This window comes from Phaenicophaeus curvirostris, chromosome 3, assembly GCF_032191515.1.
Source record: "Phaenicophaeus curvirostris isolate KB17595 chromosome 3, BPBGC_Pcur_1.0, whole genome shotgun sequence".
Taxonomy (NCBI): domain Eukaryota; kingdom Metazoa; phylum Chordata; class Aves; order Cuculiformes; family Cuculidae; genus Phaenicophaeus; species Phaenicophaeus curvirostris.
The window spans coordinates 55,042,309-55,055,009 of record NC_091394.1 but is presented as its reverse complement, the minus strand read 5'-3'; the positions used below and the strand labels follow the sequence as shown (position 1 = coordinate 55,055,009).

At 42.1% G+C, this 12,701-nt stretch overlaps 1 protein-coding gene and 1 non-coding gene across 3 annotated transcripts in view; one reads left to right on the top strand and one right to left on the bottom strand.

Moving 5' to 3' along the window:
• Positions 1-11,869, bottom strand: part of MAPRE2 (microtubule associated protein RP/EB family member 2) — a 102,949-nt gene extending 91,080 nt beyond the window's left edge. The window contains exon 1 of one of the 2 annotated variants that reach the window (XM_069854050.1): positions 11,843-11,869. In XM_069854050.1, the coding sequence (XP_069710151.1) occupies positions 11,843-11,854 (12 nt within the window). In that variant the 5' untranslated portion in view covers positions 11,855-11,869. Of the gene's footprint in view, positions 1-2,293; positions 2,381-11,842 lie in introns of those variants that run through there. The other variant, XM_069854047.1, reaches the window with a different exon arrangement.
• On the top strand, positions 5,967-6,040 carry TRNAN-GUU (transfer RNA asparagine (anticodon GUU)). Its single transcript has one exon. It is a non-coding gene; the product is annotated as a tRNA-Asn (tRNA).
• Positions 11,870-12,701: the final 832 nt, after the last annotated feature.

The window sequence follows — 12,701 nt, the reverse complement described above, 5'->3', positions numbered from 1 at the left end:
GTCAGTGTCAGCCTTCATATACCATCTCAAAGAAATAAATTAATCAAAGATTGTCATTGCCCATCTGCCTCTTAATTAGCATAGCACCAAGAAGTCATCTTTGTGGACTCACTGCAGTAGATACACGGCTCCAGAAATCAAAATCAGGAGAGGAAGATGGCACCCTTAAGCTTGCAGTTCATCTGCTCAAAAGTAGCCCTTTGAAGACTTATCTAAATTTATCAAATATAATAAGTCATTGGCCATAGACAGTCCGTGTTCCCTTTATTCATTTGGGTTGAATAGCAGGGTAGTGTCAGAATTACCCTGGATAAAGATTTTATTCCATGAATATTGCTTTTCAAGCCACAAAATTATGGAAATCCCTTTAATCCCTGCTTGAAAGGCTGACCAAATTTAAAAATAAATGTTAAGTTACACAGCAATGTCAAAAAGTCAGTTACTCTACATTACCCACTTGAAAAAAGTCAAGCCTTCTCTCTGATTCAGAAAACCCATCCAAATGTACCCAACAGCAGAGAAATCTAATGTTCTCTACCAGTATTGACAGTATTTTCCTTCATCTCTCCCATTTACTGTACTTATACAACAACAAGCAACAGAAAGTATTTTTTAAACAGTTTGGTCTACATCAGGCACTTCAAATAAACGCAAAGCATTTAAAAATACCTAGGAACCATCTGACTGCAGCACACCAAGCTCCCGGAAGAATGGCAGCAGATAAAGCCAAAAGGACTCCCTTGCAGGAGACGGCTATGCTGTCAAGCAAGACTCCTCTCACCACAATCCAGCATGGCCACAATTTGTTATATATCAGTAAAAACACATGGTAAAGAGCAGAAATTACCACAGTGCTCAAGTTAAGCATCCTACAAGTTTCATGTTGACAGCAAAAGCTACAAAGAAAAAAAACCCCAGTGTTACCAAGGTGGAAAATGTCTCTATTCTAACACAAGATGCATTTATTTTCTCATGTCTACTGATCACACGAAGTCAAAATACTCTGACAGCTTCTCCAACTTACGTCATACCATTTTGCCCAAGAGGTTGTCAGTCAGCTTTTTGCCAGCTACTTTAATTCAGTTTTGTTTACAGCTTGAAAAACACATCCCGTCAACACCACCAGTTTCATGGAAACCACCACCTGGGTTATTTTTGTAGCACGTGGCAGTTATACTAGTATACTCTGGAGAATAACTAGTAGACTAGTGACCCTCAAACACTTCTTATGTTTGGATGCCATAAAAAAAAAGCCCAAAACAATGACTTGTCCTTCTACATTGAAGGGTCCCAAGAGAAAACTTATTGTTCTCCAATCTAATTATGTAATTAGAGGAAAAAGTTAACGTTCAAGATAATTGTCTCTGGTTGCTGATGAAGTTTTCAAAGAAGTCCAGACTTTAGTCCGTTTTCTGAGAGGCCCAAAAGAAGCTTCTAAAAGGTATTTTTAAGATTCATTCTCCTCTTTCCAGTTCCTTACAAATTCTACTTTACAAGCCCAGCGACAGGTAACCAGTGTAATGCAACAGGTATTTTTTTATGCTGAGCAGCATTCTTGATACATCCATGCTACACACCCTACGTTGTTGTGATCCCTTTTTGATACAATGCATTTGACTTCAATTAACGATTATGAAAGATTTCACCTAGTCATCTGGTAAACTAATACAGACCTGACTGTAGAATTACTGTACCAACTTGAACACCTGTGTTCAATAGCAAACAAACCTAATATAGCACCTAATCTCATTGAGGGACATCCACAGTGACTCACGCAACCTCTGCTGAATATAACAACTTATAAACAATTATTTGCATGTATATATAAGGAAACTGTGAATACAGTACAAACTAAAAATTATGGCAAGATTCCTGGGTGTATCAAAAAGTTATGACTAAGTCCCAGCAATTGTACAGTAAAGCGTAGCATATCTTGTATTCGCACACTTGAGAAACTAGTACTGGTGTGGCTTGCAAACAGCAGTACAATTACAACAGCCACGTTAACCTTAGTGTTGTGGACAGGTGGTGTTGATTAGCACTCAAAGTCATCAGTCTTGAAAGCCTGACCACCCTACAACAAATAAGAACCTCTCCAAAGTCCAATAAGTTTGGGGATGTTGTTCAAGGTTGTTTCTTCTCCATTTCAGTTAGTGTCACAGGAACACAAAACTGTAGAGAGCAAGGGAAAGAAAACACAGACCTTGGAAATTACAGTAATACTCTGTTCTCTACCACAGAAGTACTATGTATAAAATCAAACTAAAGTAGTAAAGCAGACTCCATGACTTACCACATCTCGCTGTTTCAAAGAGGCATTTAGAGGAGCATCCCCACTATGGGAACTTTTGCGAGGCCTTGACATAGTAACAATTTTTTTTTAAAAAAAAAGATAAAATTGTTAAATAAAACTGCCAGTTATGATACACAGTAGAAAAGATCATCCCCTAGAAAACTTCCTTTAATAAACCTCACCATGGGTGTGGCTAAATGACTAGCTCCACCCTTCATCCCACCCAGAAACTCAGGGAGCCTATAAAAAGCCTCTCTGGAGCAAGAGGATAATTTTGTTAGCTTGTCATGTGCTCTGTTTAAAACAAAACAGATAACCAATGGGGAAAAAAGGTAGATAAATAAAATTAAGGTTGTCTCTAATGATTTCATGTCCTTCAACATAGTCTAGAAACAATTAGTGGGTGAACTTGCTTGGTTGTTTGCTCTTTTAAAAGCACTGCTGTAACAACCTGAGGGAATTCTGACAGCTTTTAGTATGTATCTGTATAAGAGATGCATTATATTGAAAACTAATGCATCTGTGACCTTGACAACAATTTTTGCTACTTATAGAACTGCAGCCTGTGAAGAGCCTCCACCACCAGTGAAGGCTCCTGTTTTCATCAGATACATCATGACGATGATGCAAGATCAAAGCCCTTTGCATGACTCATTAAATCCCACACATGCCTTCACTATGAAGGACTAGCACTAATAAAATATAGAATATATTCCTTTGTCCTCTAAATATTCTAGATCTTTAAAAAAAGAAAAAGTCAACTTTCTTTACCCTTGAGGCCTAATTCAGGGGTATGGTGAGATAAACTGAGGCAATGTTGCCTACAGAGCTATATATTGCCTTGGTGTGTAATACGTACACATCTAAATGCCTGCACTGTTTTTTCTTACTCAAGTTTTTGTACTATCCCAACTGACAGATTTTGTACTTAAAAATACAAGTATAAAGAACTATAATCTTCAGACGTTGGTTTTTTTTCCTCTGAATAGTTGAGGTTATCCTGGCACTCCCGCGGGAGGTTGGGTGTGAAATTGGAGCTGTTGAGGTGTCTGGCAGGAGATCAACTATGCTTCTGTCATCTGGGTTTGCTTTCAAGGGAGTGATTAGGAAATTATGCTCTTGTTAACAAGATCTGTGCAAGTAATGGCTATTATGCCCTACATTTCCTCTATTTAAGTTGAAGTGGTTGTTCCATCTTGATATGAAGACTTGAGGTATTTTCTTAAGAACTAGTGATTTGGGCCAAATCTTAACTGTAAAACTATTACAAGAAGAACATTTATCTTTCTGCATAAAACCAGGCCTTTTTGGTTTGAAAATGCTATCTGGTCTTCAAAATATGTGTGTCCATGAGGAACTTTTACTATAAAATTAGCATTTAAGCCTAATAACTGCCTGTGTTCCTTCTCCCCAAGTGTTAGCTGGAGAGGAATACCTACCTTCATTACTACAAGAATTTTTTCCTTAGTCAAGTACAGCATTCACTTTTCAATGCTTCTATACCTCTAGCAGGCAAGATAAAGCATCTTTCACTTTAAAATCCACATTTAAAGGACAGATACCTATGTCCCTTTCTGTGGCTGGAAATCCATAATATCATGCTCTACTCCAAGGGCAATAGGACTATTTCGCCTTTTACAGGAAGTCTGATGATTCTGGGAAAAAAAATAACATCTTGGTGAGTTCACAAATTAAATATAACATGCAAGAGTTAAAAAAAAAAAAAGCAGTTCTATTTAAATGTAGAGTTTGGAGAAATACAGACAAGGTAATTTTCTTTCCTACCACTCCTGCTAGCAAGGACAACTCTGAGGTCCTCTAGCAGAGGTGCCCACCATGGGCAGGCTTCCTCTCTATTCACTTCAGTGATGACTGACAAAACAAGTCAGCTATGTCATCCATGCTTGAGCTGTCACTTATTTTGAATTGATGTTCCCCAAGCATAGTGGGGGAATCCACAGGTGTGGGTCAAAGGAGGAGGAATATCACAGGAGATAGGCAAGATCAGAAATCAGGATAACAAGGGGATTGTGCTCAGTGCAGCCAACTCTGCACTGATGCACTTTCTAGGCTGGGGATTGAAACCATGCTCTGTTTAGAAATACAGAACAGGAAAGATACCAGAGATGATGCTTTAGCTTTTAAAGGATCTGCTGTTTTAGCTGGCAGTAACTATACCCCAATACTAAAACATGAAATAGCCTCACCATCATGAGTATGGTCTCATCTGTAGCAGCTAGCAAATAAAATAAAGAGAAGATTTGCAGTGCCTGGGGTTCATTCCTAATAAACCTTGCACATGGGAAAAAAAAAAATCTTATTTTCTGAATATCACCAACACCTCTTACAACTATGGAGGCACAGCTGCACTGCATGCCAGAACGGTTCTATTGCTGTCCTAATGGCAAACACTGTATTTGGCAGTTGTAAGACCAGTCACACATTTTACCATTATAACCTGAGGAAAGTGCTAAAGCTTAGTTGACCAGACCATATTTTAGTAGCTGAAACTAGGAGAGGTATGCAAGGGGCTAGTAGTTTAGTCCTCACTGAGAAGGCAGTTCAGCAATACCCTTCTCTATTGACGCCATCTTGCTTTTGCCATCAGCTACCAAGCCTTAAAAACACATCTGCTCTCCTGAGCAAGGACTGCTGCAAGTGCTCCTTTAACGACCGCTCCTTGAATACCGTGTTCACTTCTGGGCCCCTCACCACAAGAAGGATGTTGAGGCTCTGGAGCGAGTCCAGAGAAGAGCAACAAAGCTGGTGAAGGGGCTGGAGAACAAGCCTTATGAGGAGCGGCTGAGAGAGCTGGGGTTGTTTAGCCTGGAGAAGAGGAGGCTGAGGGGAGACCTCATTGCTCTCTATAACTACCTGAAAGGACGTTGTAGAGAGGAGGGTGCTGGCCTCTTCTCCCAAGTGACAGGGGACAGGACAAGAGGGAACAGCCTCAAGCTCCCCCAGGGGAGGTTCAGGCTTGACATTAGGAAAAAATTTTTCATGGAAGAGGTCATTGGGCACTGGAACAGGCTGCCCCGGGAGCGGGTTGAGTCACCTTCCCTGGAGGTGTTTAAGGCATGGGTGGACGAGGTGCTGAGGGGTATGGTTTAGTGCTTGATAGGAATGATTGGACTCGATGATCCGGTGGGACTCTTCCAACCTGGTTATTCTGTGATTCTATGATAAATCTGCTTATGCTTAGCAAGGCACGAGTGTCTGAAGCACAGAGTTATTCTGTCTGCTGACACCTCAGGTTCTGGGCAAAACTCAGGCTGGGTTTTAGTCTCACTTTGTTCCATAGTCCCCGCACTCTTCACAGCCACCCGGATTGAAAGCTCTTGGTTTGAGAAAGCAGAGTGTTCAACCCCTGAATGCAGAGACTGCTTCTCACTTGGTAAGGCACAGCATTTTCTGACTCTGCTGCATGGCTGGGGTAAGGCTAAACTGAAAGCCTCTGCTACACCACCTTCCTGGTGCCTCACCTTTCCTACTGAACCTACGAACAGGCTGGAAGACAAGAGTTAAGTTGTCAAACAACAGCTAATACTCTGCTTGGTCGTAAAGGGAGGAGGGGGTGGGGGAAGAGGAGGGTGGGGTGAAGTTTTTGAAGAATCAGTATTAGAGCGTCACAGGCAGGCAGGGCAGGAACCACGTCAGCAAAGCCCCGCGCGGAGTCTCTGTGGCGCAATCGGTTAGCGCGTTCGGCTGTTAACCGAAAGGTTGGTGGTTCGAGCCCACCCAGGGACGGATTCCCTTAAACGCTGCCCTGGAGTCGGGGTTGTTGAAAAATCAGCGGAATCTTTAATTTAAGGTCCCTTCCAACCCAAATCAGTCTATAAAAAGACAGGAGCCGACTCGGTCCCCTAAGCAAAGGCAGAAAGAACAAGCAAACTGACAAAATTACTGCCAATTTTGTGGTGCAGTCAGGGTGCAGCAAAGTTATAAGAGACACAACAGGGATAAAGAATGTAACAAACCCCTCACCAGAGGGACCGTGTGAGAAAGCCGAGGGGCTCTCCAGAGCCCCAGCCAGAACAGCAGCTGTGAATGGGTGCAGGGTTAACTTTCCAGGCACAAAACCAACAACCCCTAAGTGGCTGAAAGCCCAGGCCCTCTGTTTTCTTAACAGAGGGGGTTTTTTTTGTCATCATCTGGAATTATTTAATCTGCACTTCAGTAGTTTTCCAAGAGAGAGAGTCAACCTAGAGCTGCTGTTCAAAAAGTCAGCAGAACGCAGTTTTCCCTCTGACATTTCCCAGACTGTTTGCAACTGCACCTTGCAACCCCTGTCTCCTCTATAGCAATATATATTCCCAGCAAATTTCCTGTGGTTTGTTAACAAGATGTAAAGATGCTTACAAACAATTGCCAAAGTCTAGTCTCTCGGATCTCTCTTTTTTTTTTTTTGGTAAAGATTTCTCATTATTTTGAGTGACACCAAAGCTTATGAGGGAGGTGAAGGGTTAACAGTGTTGAAAGAAGTAGACTAGAACTGGCTGTAAGCAGTTAGTGAAATTACATGAGCTGCAGGAAAAAGATGTGTAAGCTTGCAGGAAAAAAAAAAAGTACAGACTAAGCCTGTACATGCGGCACATTTTATTTATGTCAGGGTTTTAAAAATATCCAGCTGCTTGGTAATAATTAAATTATTCAGCTTTACAGCAGGCTGCAGACTAACCTGTTGAAGAGGAAGAGAGCTGCATGAATGGGACATCCTGCCCTGGCCGCTATCCACTCCACAGGGACCCCAAAGCACGCAAAGCTGTATGAGCATCAAATGTCAAGGCAACTATAATATTTGCTTTGTTGGTGTGGTCTAGTAGTTGAGTTTAAGCACTGTTAATGATAAGACAGAAGCTCTCCCCTGCCTCTGTGATTAGCTTAATTACAAACAGAAGTCACCTGTTCTCCTTTTGTGTGTACAGGTCTATTAATACTAACGATGTGCTCGTGCCATCTGCTAATGAGCTGTTTCCAATTTTACAAAGCAAAGAAGACAATATTTGCAGGTGTTTGGAAATGTATTTATTTGGCCATTAAACCCACAAGACCAAAATGCTGCCAAACAACATTTGCATTTGCAAGTACTCCTGCAAGACAGCATCTTCTGAACTCATGTCAGACATGAAGAATTCAAGACTGGTGGAAATCAAGAGAGATATTCATCTATTTCTTCGGGTTTTGCCTCTTAGCATGGGTCTGTAAATATTCTTGGATTCAGAACAGTAAGCTCGTCCAGGAATGCCACATTCTGAGCGGAGATGAATCATGAGATCCAAGGTTAGATTCAAGTGCCATGTTAAAAAGAAGTTTCAAGAGTAAGTTTACGCAGAGTGTTTCTACTTAGTCTGAACATTGTAAAGCCAAACAAAACATATTGTTTTCCTTTGATAAAATGACATGCTTTGCTTGCAGTGTGATTCAAACTGTCTGAAGAGATTGCTGCTACTAGCTATTCAACCCAGTATGCATTGGGACATAAAATGGTTGCCAGATCAAAGCCTATTTTAGTAAAATTCCTCTGGAAGGAGTAGCCTGAGAAGATATTTGGCCATTTCACATTAGATGTTGCACAACCAAGCCATGTGGTGAAATGACAGAATTTTTTCTTGCTGTCTTCAACAATTCCATCAAGATTTACTAGATTAGAACAACTTAGGCATCTGAAGCTTAGAGCTGATTGACCCGCATGTCACATCCTTCCTCACCTCTCAAATCCATGTAGGATTTGTATTTTCTGGCAACGTGCTATTTTTCTGTGGTTTGGCAATGGTAGTAAGATCAACCTGAAACTTGTAATGTATATGTATGGTAGATTACACAGTGTTAGGACCCTACTAATTTTATCCCTTCAGGAAAAAAAAAATATAAAAAAGAGTAAATTAAATTTGAGTAAATGATAAATAATAAACTCAGTAACTGAAATAGCCTTGCTAAAGAAATGCTACTGGCTCCTTCATATAAGGTGGAAAAATAACATGGTGAGTCATTTTCAGAAGAGATTGAGTTAAAGACTAGCTTCCTTTAAAGCACTAGAACTGTTCTTAAACTTTAAATAGGATAAATTTGGAATCTGGAGTCATTCAAGGTTCAGTGGAAAGTCTGATGGATGAACGTAAAACTCTTCAGCACAAGATGCAGGAGCTTTTTTTCTGGGACTGACGGGGCGTTCAGCCAGAATCACTAAGGCTCTCCCCACAACCTCTCAACCTTTGCCATGCTTCCATCTTCTCTAGCACCCCTCCTTCTCCTCTTCACCACCATTAGGCATCATTACCCAACCACTGTGGAGCACTGTCCCCTCTTTAGAGCAGCAGCTGCTGATCAGATTTGAGCATACTTCCCCACCTGAAGCCCTGCTCTTTTTATAGGGGCTCTGTTAGTAAGATTGCTTCCCTTCAGACTTTTTAAAACACTTTTTGGACATGGCCATAACAAAAATAGCTCAGGGCAGCTCTGCTGCTGGCTGCTGACGCTGGGCAGTGCTCCCAGAATAGGCCTGTGCTTTAATCCTGCCTGTCCTGCAACTGCGTGCTGGGGCTATGGTTCAGTTCACTGGGGACAAGTGCAATGTGGAGCCATTCTGAGATCCAACTGTATCTTTAGATAACAATGATAAATGCCTGTCCAGACAGCTTTCCTAGATTATTCTTGTTTTCTGGATCCTTTCCCTGCACCTTAGGTTTTGCGTTCCCCTTTCCCCTCTCTTTAGCCCTGCTGCCAGTCCCTTTTTCCCTCACCTGACTTTCCCAAATGCAGAAGATGAGTCACTGCTTCTTCTTTACAGTCTGTGAAGTGTCTTTTCAAATCCCTTGAAAAGAACACCTTGTTTGAGGCTCTTCCCCCAGCCACTTTTCCTCCAGACAGACTAAACCCAACAGATTTTCTTGCTGCCCTCGGAGCACCCGTTGTTCTAAGTTCAGTGTTTAGGTTCACTACTCCTAGAAATAAGCATCATGGAGACTGTCAGCAGGGAGGGTCCACAGACACCTCGTGACAAAAGGGATGTGAAAGCCATACATGGATTTCCCCAAATCACCTCACTTTTTCACCAGTGAGAGATCAAGCCCTGCTGAAGCTGCAAGGATTTTGTATTGGTAGTTGTAACTACCCCCAAAGGAGCTAAGCCAAAACACTGACTTTTATATACATACATGCATAAAAATAAATAAATAAAATAAAGGTGCTGAAATGCTCAGGATGCCATTCAAACTTCATCACAACAACACATGTGCCATCATGTAATGGTTGGCCTTTGGGCCGCGGTGACTCAGAGCAAGGCCAAAAACATGCTCCCCACCAGGGCTTTCGGCACCAGCTGCAGTTCTCCCTCCCATGTCTCATGCGAATACTGGCCCAGCCCAGCTCTGCTTGAGACAACGTATGTTTTTTAACATGATATAGTATCACTCTCCAGAGGTGCCTGAAGGAAAAATGCATTCCACTCACCTAATTGTGTTACAGTCTAATGTTTCTCACTCTTCTGGAATTAAGCTATTTGTAAAGACTTGACTGTATTAAGGCTTCACTGTTGCAAGGTTTAAGAGAAGTAGGGCCAGGATAAAAGCTACTTTAAGGTGAATTTGAATGACATGTTTAGCAAACGTTTTAGTAACTTTCAAGGCCCCTAAATGTTTTTTTAAAGATAAAATGATGAAGAGTTCTTGCAATTATCTGTTTAGAAGTGGGGTGGGGTGGGTGGGTAGAGGTAGTGTAATTTCTTTTTTAACTCCTCCAAATATTTCACTGGCTTTTGGAGGAATGGTCAGAAAATACCACAGAAAAATGCCAAATTAGCCAGAAGAGAGAATGATAAATAGTCAAGAACACTTGGACTTGTAAGACCTGAGGGAAACTCGATTTGAGAGTTTTCTTGTCAGAGCAAGGACTTGGATTTAGAATATCAGACAGTTAAATCAGGCCATTATAAATGAAATCACAGGGCTGAAATAACCACTCCAGCCCCACACTATCAGTCAGCATCATCAATGCCTAGGTTATTCCCAACTCACTTTAGAAAGACTCCATGACCTTGTGAGTAAGCTGTCCCCTCTGCCCTTGTGGACAGGAAGCCTCTTCTGCCTAAGGAGTGAAAGCAATGGTATAAGGGTCCCCAGTCCTTCTCAGGGGAAGAGATATGCTGCAGGAAGACTTAACCTTGAAGAACAGGTACCTGTTAAATGGCTGGCTGCCAGAAGTTTTAAATAAGCAGAAGACATCCCAAATGACCAAGCCATATTCAGGACCAGGTGTTCTGATACACTCTGACAGAGCAACTGGCCAACTTATACCAACCTACCATGCACACCCCACAAAGTGAGGTCATAGAAAAATATCCATATATTCCCATCTCTGAAACATCTCCAAAAGATGTATGTGTCTCAGACACCAAGCCCACAAGATGTTCACTGCCCTTTGTGTTGCTGTCCTTGACTCCCTGCCTCTTCTACTAAGTGATTAGCTGTTTCTAGTCTTCCTATGAAGCTAAAGCAGCTGATGAGGCTGAATTTGAGGCAAACTGAAAGAAACCACACTTGCTTTCAGGAAAAGCCAAATTAATCAACTGCTAGTAATTTCTGAAGTCCTTGATTGTATTTAAGTAGATTACATAGCATCTCAATGAACTTTCTCTACTAGACACAGTATGAAACTTCACTCTCCCAGCAGCAGTACCATAAATATAGAGTGTTTTAGGAAGATACAGACCTTCCTGTAACTTAAACCCTGTGCGTGCAGGATGTGGAGTAGGTGAGTTAAGGGATCATAACCTTTCTGTCCTCCACTTTGGGGACAATTTTCACCACAAGGGCTTTACTGACAAGCAACCCTTGAATCCTGGCAGTGGTTGTGGACAGCCCCTGTGTGAGACAAAGACAATTTGTGCTCTTAGTATCTTCTCTCTGGTTGGGTGAAGGCCTGCCTGACACGTCCAGTTATGTAAGTAAAGACATAAACAAGGACTGAAGCAGGAGTCCCTGTATCTCAGAGAAGAGACAAAGCAAGCGTATGTACACCAAGGATTTGGACAGCATTTGGCCTGTGACCTGTGCATCCTGACATGACAGTGAGTACAGTTGCTCATACAGGCATTGAATAATAAATACCTCAAGATGCCCTAGAGATGGTTCTTCTAAATACTTTGCACTTTGTTGAAGTCTGACTAAAAGACACACCCTGCGACACACTTCCTAAAGAAGTTTTTACACAGTTCACTTGACTTCAAAAGACTATCTTTTAAAAGAGCAAGTGTATCTTGCAAAATAACCTTTAAGCTGTGCAATGCTTTGTTTGACATATTTTTCTGCTATTCCACTTCTAAAATGTCATCTCTGTCTCAGTGTTTGTCTACTCTTAAAACATAGCAAAATTGCTGCAGTATTTCTTGTAAGAAGTTTTCATCTTCCTTACCACTTCAGATTTCTTGCTATGTTAAGTTATGAGGTTATGCTATTAGCCTCATTTCATTCGCTGCAGTTTGGGGTGACAGATAAAAAGCAAATATCCCCTTGGGAAGCAAGTGAAATACAAAAAGGACTATAACTCACTCACCATAGAAAGCATCAGAGGGCTGGCTGAACTGTCAGAAGAAGCTGTTTAAAATTAAAAACTAGAGGTAATTTGTTTAACTCCACAACCTCACGTGTGCCACTACTGCTTACAAAGCTCGCAATGTGAGGTAGTGTTAATATACCCGCCCTGTACTCCAGCATCCTTCCTCGCAGGAGCTGCCGTGCTCGGTCAGTGGATGCAGCATGCTGATTCACCAGGCTTCTAGGTGCATCCTCTGCAATGGGATGTATTCATCACGGAGCTTCCTTATCACACAGCGTGCCCAGGGAAAGCTTCCTTCAAGCCTCCCTTACCAGAAGCTGCTTCGGACGCTCACAACTCAGCGGCATTGTGCAAACTGCTTATGACATCGAATGATTTTAAATAGAATCATGGAATCACTAGGTTGGAAAGGACCCACTGGATCATTGAGTCCAACCATTCCTATAAATCACTAGTCCATGTCCCTCAGCACCTCATCCACTCATCTTTTAAACACCTCCAGGGAAGGTGACTCAACCACCTCCCTGGGCAGCCTGTTCCAGTGCCCAATGACCCTTTTCGTGGAAATTTTTTTCCTAATGTCCAGCCTGAACCTCCCCTGGCGGAGCTTGAGGCCATTCCCTCTCGTCCTGTCCCCTGTCACTTGGGAGAAGAGGCCAGCTCCCTCCTCTCCACAACCTCCTTTCAGGTAGTTGTAGGGAGCAAAATACACATGGTACTAGGCGCCTTCCTGCTTTGACACAACGCATCGCGGAGCCAGGCAACAACTCTTCACAAACAAACGCATCAACACGCTTCTCAGCCCTTAAGCCCTCTAGAAACTAATGACTCCCTAGCGATGCTTCGCCTCGTAACG